Below are 9399 nucleotides of genomic sequence, written 5' to 3' on the forward strand. Positions count from 1 at the left end.
GAAGAAATCTCACAGCAGACCTCAGGCTTTTTTCTTTTCCTGGACTATCGTTTTCCACCAGGCAGACCTCAATCCTCTCAGAACTGATTGTTCATTATATCTGTTGCAATTTTTATCTGGCCAAATAGAAGCTGATTTGGCATCACTAATGCAGCAGAAGAAGCCATTTTAACTGTTCTTTTCTATTTCATCCTGAAGCACTCTGTTGTCAGCACAAATCATTTCACTATATGTGTGACCTTCTGCTGGGAGTACAAACCAGACAAGAAAAGGGAATGGGTTAGATTTAAGATTATAGTTAGAACAAAACCTGGAAGGTCTTCCCTTTTTTGCCTTCTGAAGGATATTAAAATATTCTGAATCCTCAGCTCAGCCTCTTAATGCACACAAGTTCTTTCCTCAACTCCTTTCTTGAACAATCCTGTACAGATATTTTTATCTCCATTAGTCCGAACAGGAAACAATTAAAGAGATGTGAGAACCTTTCATCCAAACTCTCTGTGGTATCAAAGATATGGCCATGCTGATCCCGGCTGTCTGACCACTATGCTAGTGTTAATCTTGCTATGAAATGAAATACAGTGATTGCTCTTGGCAGCAGATCTGAAAGGCCATTGTCCCAGCAGTTTCCTCCTTTTCTGGGTTGTGAATTAATGAATAGGCTGGGGGTGCTGTTTTTGATTGTTCAGATACTGCTATACACGTCTTCCCAGCAGTGTGGCTGCTCCTGTAGTGCTTCGTTAAGTCCCGCCCATGTGACTAGATGGGTCATTTTTATGTTAACAGTATTATCTGGAATAGATAAGGTTGCCAACCTCCAAACGGTGGCTGAAGATCTCCTGTTATTATATCTAATCTCCAGGTGACAGAGATCAGTTCATCTGGAGAATATGGCCACTTTGGAAGGTGACTGTGTGGCCCCTTTCGCACATGCAGAAGAAATGCACTTTCAATCCACTTTCACAATTGTTTACAAGTGGATTTTGCTATTCCGCACAGTAAAATCCAGCTGCAAAGTGCATTGAAAGTGGACTGAAAGTGCATTATTCTGCATGTGCGGAAGGGGGAATTCTACAACATTGAAGTCCCTCCTCTCCTCTCCCCTCCCCACACCCCCACCCTCCTCTGGTTCCACCCTCCAAATCTCCTGCATTTCCCAAACAGGAGCTAGCCACCATAGGAACAGATGAAGAGGAAACAGCATGTACCACCATTCTAGTAACATAGGTGGGTGTTAGGCAGACCATCAGCCTCTTCAGAAGTTGATGCTTCACATGTAGCATTTGTGCCACCAGAAACCCTTTCTCATATCCAGATATCATAATCTCTGCCAAGCGTATCATGGCCTTGACTTTTCCTGTGAGGAATACTTAATAGGAGTCGTATTTTCCTCCTCCATTGTTGCTAAATCAGGGCAAAAGCTATTTTATCACTCTGCAATATACTGGGTGTCTTCCTGACTAAACTTTATTTTGAACAAACAGTATGAAACAAAGACGGGAGAAGGAAACCCACCGGAAGCCTAGCATTGATCCTGCCTATCTAGTCAAAAGTCAAATCTGGCCTGGAGCTGTTCCAGATTATGCTGGCCAGGATAAAACATCCAGTACACTTCTGTACAAGAGACCTGAAGCTAAACTTACAAGCAGTAATTTATTTATTTATTAATTTTATTATACCGCCCAATCCCCAAAGGGCTCTGAGTGGTGACGGAATGGTTGGAGCGGTTGTACCATCCTGGGTGAAGCGGTTGTACCATCCAGGTCTCCAGCTGTAGTGGCACTCACATCATGTCTCTGCTCTCCCCCCCCCCCTCAGTTTTTCTTGCATCCATTTAGATGCTGCTATTCATGCTCTGAATAAATGAGCATTAAGAAGACTGACAGCAGAGTGGTAAGAACTGAGTCTATTAGGGAAGGCAGTGCACTTTGTCTACATGAGTCTGAATTTTTTCCTCATTTGATGTCAAATTAAATTCAAAACAAGTTCTTAACCATCTATGTCTGCTGAATCATGGAGTCAGGATTCAAATCAATGAGTATTTTCACTTGCTCTGCAGTAGGTCTTCTGGAGTTGCCACCCTTCATGTGAGCCTGGACAACTCTTGGAATTACAACTAAACTCCAGACTCATATATCAGTTCCCTGGGAGAAAATGGCAGCTTTGGAGGGCAGATAGTACGGCCTTTCACTCCTGCTGAGCCCCGTCCTCTCCTCAGACTCCACCTTCTGCGTACCAAATCTCCAGGAATTTTCCAACATGGAATTGACAACTCTGAGAGTATTTTTCTTCCTATTGCCCCTCTCAGAAGTCAGCAATCTCTCCATCTTTACAATGGAACTTAAGGAGATATAGTTGAAAGTGAAAATGGGTTAAACCATCCATGTGCATATTTTGAAATTGTCTTTAGGTCATTGCTGAAAATGTGTGCATTTTCTCTGGCATTCTTTATTAAGAAGTGACTTCTTCATTTCCCCATTGACATCTCCACTTTTCTGAAAAGTTTTCTTATCTCTTATCTGTCCCCTACCATTCTTGCCTACAGCGCATGTTCAACCCATCCTTAGGAGACCTGTGTGAGGTCTTGCTTAACTACCTTATTATTTCCTGTTAGATTAAAAGTGTCTTTTAAAATAACTTCTGAGATTGCTTTCATACAGTGCAGTCCTGTACCCACCATATAGTCCCACCTTGAGAGTCCATTGAAGTCAGTGGGCTTATAAAGGTATAATTGTAATCAGGATTGCTCTGATAAAGGCATTTCCAAAGACAATGTTGTCCCTCTTCTCCCCCCTACCCCAATCATAAAATGAAGGCTCTTCCTTCTAGTTTGTGTGCCGAGGCTCCGACTGCAAACATTAATTTTAAGGTAAAAGAAAAATACCCATTGAATCATGCTTAAATACAATAGCTTTCAATGAAAGTATTGCTTTTTAGAATGAAAGGTTTCTCTTTTCTTGCCATCAAGAAGGAACAGCAACAACCAAGTAGATGAGAGTAAAACAGCTAAGATTATTTTTGCGGAGAAGGAAAGTTGTCTTTCATACAGACTATGCCTAGGCTTATATCTATCCATATATAGGCTTAGGAGATTTTAACAATGAAGGCACTTTAAATGGGCAATTAAAAACTGATGAAATTATGACTCCAATTGTGTGTCACAGATAGCAACAGTAAATTTGTAGATGAATGTTATTATATAATGGGGACCACACCAATGTTAACAACACTTAAAGGAATACTATGAACACACTTGATGAATCTTGAATGACATTCAAGAATGTGAACCTCCCTTTCAAAAGATAGAGTGATTTCCTGTTAATATTTTCAGATTTTTGTGCTGTACTTCTGCTCTTCTGCAATTTCCTCCCCTAAAATTGACTCAGTTCATTTTCAGAGAATACCTGCAGTGGTGGGATTCAGCTGGTTCACACCAGTTTGGCAGAACCAGTAGCTAATGGCTGAATGAATCCCACCACCCCAGGGGAGGGGGAGCAAGGGGTCTTTCAGAGCCCTGGAGCAGCCGGACACATTGCCGCCAGGCTGCTCCGAAGCACTCAAAACCTCGTTGCCCACTCTCCCAGGGGAGGGAAAGCGAGGAGGCTTTGGAAGGCCACCCTGGCAGGCCACACCACTGGCCCAGCCATGCAGACCAATCTGCAGCTGGCCAGCCTCCCATGGGAGCCTCTGGTGGCCACCACCCACCCGGGCCTCCCAGCCAATGCCAGAGAAATCCCCCCAGGCCACACAGCTGGCCCCCAGGTCTGCAGTCAGCTGGTGAAAGAAACCCAGCCCCCTCAGTGGTCAGGCGGCTGGCCCAGCAGCACACGGGCCAAGCTGCAGCTGCCACCTTCCCTTGCCTCCCCCCAGCCCAACATCAAAAAGGGGGTACAGTAGCCAGGTAAGTGGGCGGTGGGGGCATGTGGGGGGCATGGCGGGGTGGCACGGGGCCCCCAAATCATTGGTTAAATAATTAGAATCCCACCGAGTACATGAATATAAATTATCCCATCCCATTCTAGGAAGAGGCTAAATGTGTGGACAGAATTAAAATCTAAAAAGAAGAGAAATGTGGGTTCCTTCATTGTAGAGGATGAGAGGGATAAGTTGCAATGTATAAGAAACTAGTTTGAACCCTGCTATTCTTAAATAGTATAGACTTTGTTCTTTCTGAACTTTTCTAATTTTGCTTGGAGAGAAAGCTTGGGCTTTTCCAAAGAGTTCACTTACTACTAGAAAAGAATAAAACAATTAAAAATCAAGAAGCCAGAAGCCCCCCAGACCTTCCCTTTATATTCTCTGATTAAATGGTCCTGTCTCTTTTTGGTTGTGTACTAAATTTTCATAATTATCTAATGTGTGTGAAACACAGAAATGCAGTTGCGTGTGGATGCCACATATATCAGCAATAAAAGAATGTCACTACTCATTTGGTTTGGTGTTTAAAGCTAACAGACAGACGCATTTCCAGGCACAACACTTAGATCCCTTTTTGAAAATGTTTGAGACCATGCGTTAGTACCGTCAAGTTGCAAGGGCCTTGCTAAGCAAGTAAGCAACAGATGTGGTTCACCATTGCCTTCCTCTTCAGAGGCTTCCAAAATCTGATGAGCTCGGGCAATACCATGCCACCATCCTTTCCTCCAGCATTTGAGTGCGGTCCACTAAATAGGCTTCCTTTCTTCCAATATAGTTTGAATAGTAAATTTGTAAGATGGCTACAAATACAATATCATACGAATATTCCATTCACACACTTTTCAAGGCACATCTTAAACCAACCCAATACTAATTTCATGTTGAAGTTGATTCCCACGTGACTTGGCAATGGCATTACAGAATTACGTATTGACTGTGCCATTCCTGTTCTATTACATTTGAGGATATTAAGCACATGCTCTTAAGGGGGAAATCATTGCTGAAAATAATACCTTAGCACAGAGGCCTGCACTTTTTCCAAACAAAGCAAACCATGCTCTGACAAACATGATCATTATAACATGCATTTGACAAATATTTAAAATAACTAAATAGAAACATACTTGTTTGAATGCTGAGAGTTGCTTTGAGAGTATCTTCAGAAACCAAATTCTGCAGACCAAATGACATTTGCCTAAAGAAGGTGCAACTGGCCTCTCCGGTGCCTAAACAAGGTGGGTGGGAAGGCTAAAGGGCCCAGAAAGATGGGTCCACTGGAATAAATAAGGGCAGAACATCTGCTTTTGCATTTGAGATGGATGAATTTAAATAATATGATCGATAAATATATTCAAGATACTAATATTATTTTTTCTCTTTTCTGTCCAGGAGGTGAATTAGTTATCCCTCTTCTTGTAGAAGACCCTTTAGATATCCCTTCTATTGCTACTCGTGCACCTTTCATTACACTCCCCACTACCTTCCGCCCCCTCCTCACCATTATTGAGACCACCAAAGATTCCCTGTCCATGACCTCTGAGGCGGGGTTACCTTGCTTGTCGGACCAAGGCAGCGATGGTTGTGATGATGATGGCTTGGTGATATCTGGGTATGGCTCAGGGGAAACCTTTGACTCTAACCTACCCCCTACTGATGATGAAGATTTTTACACCACCTTCTCCTTGGTAACAGATAAGAGTCTTTCCACTTCAATCTTCGAAGGTGGCTACAAAGCACATGCACCCAAGTGGGAATTCAAGGACTTTAGACCTAACAAAGCCTTCGAAACTGGTAGGACTACTACCACATCTTTGTCCCCTGAGCTGATCCGCTCCACAGCTTCGTCCTCGACTGGGATGATGCACAAATTGCCATCCGGCAACATCAATAACCGTGACCTCAAACCCCAGCCTGACATAGTCTTGCTTCCGTTGCCCACTGCCTATGAGCTAGACAGCACAAAACTGAAGAGCCCGCTAATAACTTCCCCCATGTTCCGTAATGTGCCCACAGCAAACCCCACGGAGCCAGGAATCAGACGGGTTCCGGGGGCCTCAGAGGTGGTCCGTGAGTCGAGCAGCACAACGGGGATGGTCGTCGGCATTGTGGCTGCTGCCGCCCTCTGCATCCTGATCCTCCTGTACGCCATGTACAAGTACAGGAACAGGGACGAGGGGTCCTATCAGGTGGATGAGACACGGAACTACATCAGCAACTCGGCCCAGAGCAACGGCACGCTCATGAAGGAGAAGCAGCAGAGCACAAAGAGCGGCCACAAGAAACAGAAAAACAAGGACAAAGAATATTACGTGTAAAAAAAAATCTTATTTATATATATAAATATATAAATACTTAATGAGATATAACTGAATCAAAACTGTTACAGCTAACGAGATTGGGAGCTACAGTTTGTGGTTTAACAAAATTGAGAATAAACATTTCAGCTGTGACTGCTAAGCTTTCAGTCATCGCTTGGAGTCCCCAAACTCTGCCCTACTGTATTATAAAGCACACTTAGCATTCTGAAGAAGGCACATGCAGCATTACCATGTTGGCGGACTTTAAAGCCTTCAGACCTCCTCCTCAGCTGAACTTTTCTGCAAACGCAGAAGACTCCATGGCTTACTTGTTTCGTATCTCCAAGTGAGTCTTTAATGATGTTCATGATTTTCGACTGTACGCTAATTTTTTTCAGTTTAATTATTTTAAAAATAACAAAAAAAGAAAAAAGAAAAAATGCAATGTTATCAAACAAAAACACAACTGATCTGGCCGTGTCCAGCCTTCGTAACATTTTTCAAGATGTGAGGGGGAAAGCAAAATAAATGGTTTGGGGTTTTCATTATGTTTTTGTCTCAGCTTTTCTTTTTTTTTTTCATTTTCTGTGAGGGTTTTTTGGGAGAATGAACCAGGATATAAATCAAGAAGAAATGTGGGAAGAAGGGGGTGTCGAATTTAGTAATAAAGGACTATTGCCATATATATGAACTCAAGTTCTACCCATGGTGTTTGATCTACATATCAGGTTGTGTTGTCTCTTGAATCTGTTGTCTGCAGTAAGTTGTTAACGTAACTATTTTTTAAAAAAATATGATGGGAGTGGTGGCGGTGCTGAGAATGACAGTGAAAAAATGGACTCCCCCACCCCAGGATCTGGCTCCAGTATTTCTAACTGAAGTCATGAGGAGATTATATTGGTTCTTCTTTGACGGGGGGGAAGGGGCCCCGTGGTTATACTTGATTATCATTTAGTATATAATAGCACAGCTAAGCTATAAAAAGTGAACAGACCAAAACAAACAAAATAAAAATATTTAGCCATTCTGAACAAAGCAAGAAAAAAAATTAAAGGAGCCATTCTCTGGGTTCTGGCTCCTTACCTGACTACAGTGCATGAATGCAAAAGACGTATTAATAGTCAAATGAATAAAGAGTTTAGAAAGATAATACTGAGTTCAATTTGTGACACAATGTCACTCAAGCCAAAAACATGTCATAGAGGGGTACAAAACAGGGGTGTGTTTTGGTTTCTTTGTTTTTTTATCATGAAGGTATGTTTCATATGTAACAGTTTAATTTTGTAGATTGTCATTTCTGGTTTGCTGTCCTTCCATTTTGCCCTAGTCTGCTTTTCCCTTCTCTTTTTATATGAAAGAAGGTAAATCTAAAACGTCACTATGACATACAGAAATAAAATTAATTAAAGGAGCTTATTAATAGTATAATATATATAAATATATATATATATACACAGATATATTTATCATGGTATGTTTGATGGGACGACTGGAACAGAAATGCTGTTGAAGTCTTAATATGAATTGAGAATGTTGTAAAGAAAAATGTTTTTACAAAACAACAAAAAGCTAAACTTTGAAAATGTGAAGAGAGTGTGCATTTAAACTTTGTCACAGTTATCTGTGTCAAAAAAGATTTTAAGAAAAAAAAGATTTTGTTTACATATTTTACTACAGGTTTTTTTTGGCTGGTGTAATTTCTAGATGGGTACTCTGATGTACATAATGCTCCGAGGTTTCATTAGGTTGTTGATTCTATTAATGTACGTAATTTTGATTATTGATTTTTTTTAAAAAAAAATCTTCTATTATTTGAAAGAGAGCAACTCATTGTACAGGAAAAACAACCAACAGGGGTTTTTTTGGCCACAAATATTATGTGCAAAAATTGAAAAAAAAACAAAACAGAAAAAGAGACAGGCAGATAGACAGGAAAAACATACAAATTGCATAGAGGACTCTGGCATATTAGAAATGTACAATTTTCTATGTACAAATGAAATCTAATCAGCTGTTTAGGTTTAGAAATCTACTCTTGCTGGTGTTTATAAGTCGCATGAATCTTTGACTTTGAAGAAGTGTTATCCAATGCACACACGCACATGGGAACAAAATAAAAAAGGCAGCCTTCTCAAATCGTTTGAGAAGAGGCTTTCCTGGCTAACAAATCTTTTCAGTGTGTGTGAGGTTGCTTTTTTAATTTTTAATTAGTTTTTACACTACAACAGGAAAAATAAAACAAAGATAGGTTTAAAAAAAAGGTATGAAAGCACGATTTTAGACAACCTAACTGGCTGAACATATACAGAGTTGATTATATCTCGATGTATGTAAAAGATTGCTGCTGTTCTTGGAGTCTTGGAGTCTTGTGAAATGATTTTCTGCTTTCTTTCTTTTTTTTTTAATTTAGAAAATCCATCTTTCTGTTCCTGTTTTATTTGTTTGTTTGTTGGCATCGATCTCTATTGGACAGTTTTTTGGGAACATGTGCATTTCTGTATGTGGGCTTCTACCATATCCCTGTTGTTTCATGGACAGAACCTTGAAGATTTTTCTTTAGCATTAATGTGTCGTTACTGCTTTTTTATTCCCTCCACCCCTTTCTCTTTTTCCCCCTCTCCTGTTCTTTTGTTTTCATAAATGCCTTTTCGTTCAAGGATATGCTTAGCAATAAAATGTTCTTCCCAAAGCCCTGAATGTTGCTGTTACTTTCTTTTCAAAGGTGAAAGGAATCCCCAGATAATGTTGCTTTCCAACCGTCAGCTCATTGGCCCACACGGGGCCATTGACTGTGGCTCTCTAGGGTCTTAAAGAGAGGTCTTTTCCATCTCTAAGATCCTCCTTGAAAAAGTTTTTCAAGTCTGAATGTGAAGGCTTGTCAAAATTACTCCCCGTCTAAATCCAGCCAAGCCAATTGGATGCAATTTCTGCATGCAAAGCAGGCACTACTCTTCCAAGGTAAACATATCCCTAAACAGAAAACGGAGTTTTCCTATTTTTCATAAGAAATCTGGTTACAGGAAAACTCCAGTTTATTTATCATCTTAGTTCCTTTGAGGTAGCGCAGAGAAGGTTCTCACAGCAACCCTTAGGAGAAGGCTGAGAAGGAGCTGCTCAATGTCTTTTGAAGACAGTTTCCTGGCTAAGCTGAGATTTCAAGCTGGATGCTTCATATTGAAAATAA

The 9399-nt window shown here is 40.8% G+C and overlaps 1 protein-coding gene across 14 annotated transcripts in view; it reads left to right on the forward strand.

The window, feature by feature from the left end:
* Positions 1-8449, forward strand: part of NRXN3 (neurexin 3) — a 1536364-nt gene extending 1527915 nt beyond the window's left edge. For 8 of the 14 annotated variants that reach the window (XM_048485034.1, XM_048485036.1, XM_048485037.1 and 5 more), the window contains one exon: positions 5308-8449. In XM_048485034.1, coding sequence (XP_048340991.1) covers positions 5308-6233 — 926 coding nt within the window. In that variant the 3' untranslated portion in view covers positions 6234-8449. The remainder of the gene's footprint in view (positions 1-5307) is intronic. The other 6 variants (XM_048485042.1, XM_048485043.1, XM_048485044.1 and 3 more) reach the window with 3 other exon arrangements.
* The last annotated feature ends 950 nt before the right edge of the window (positions 8450-9399 follow it).

The sequence above is a fragment of the Sphaerodactylus townsendi genome, linkage group LG02, assembly GCF_021028975.2.
Source record: "Sphaerodactylus townsendi isolate TG3544 linkage group LG02, MPM_Stown_v2.3, whole genome shotgun sequence".
NCBI lineage: Eukaryota > Metazoa > Chordata > Lepidosauria > Squamata > Sphaerodactylidae > Sphaerodactylus > Sphaerodactylus townsendi.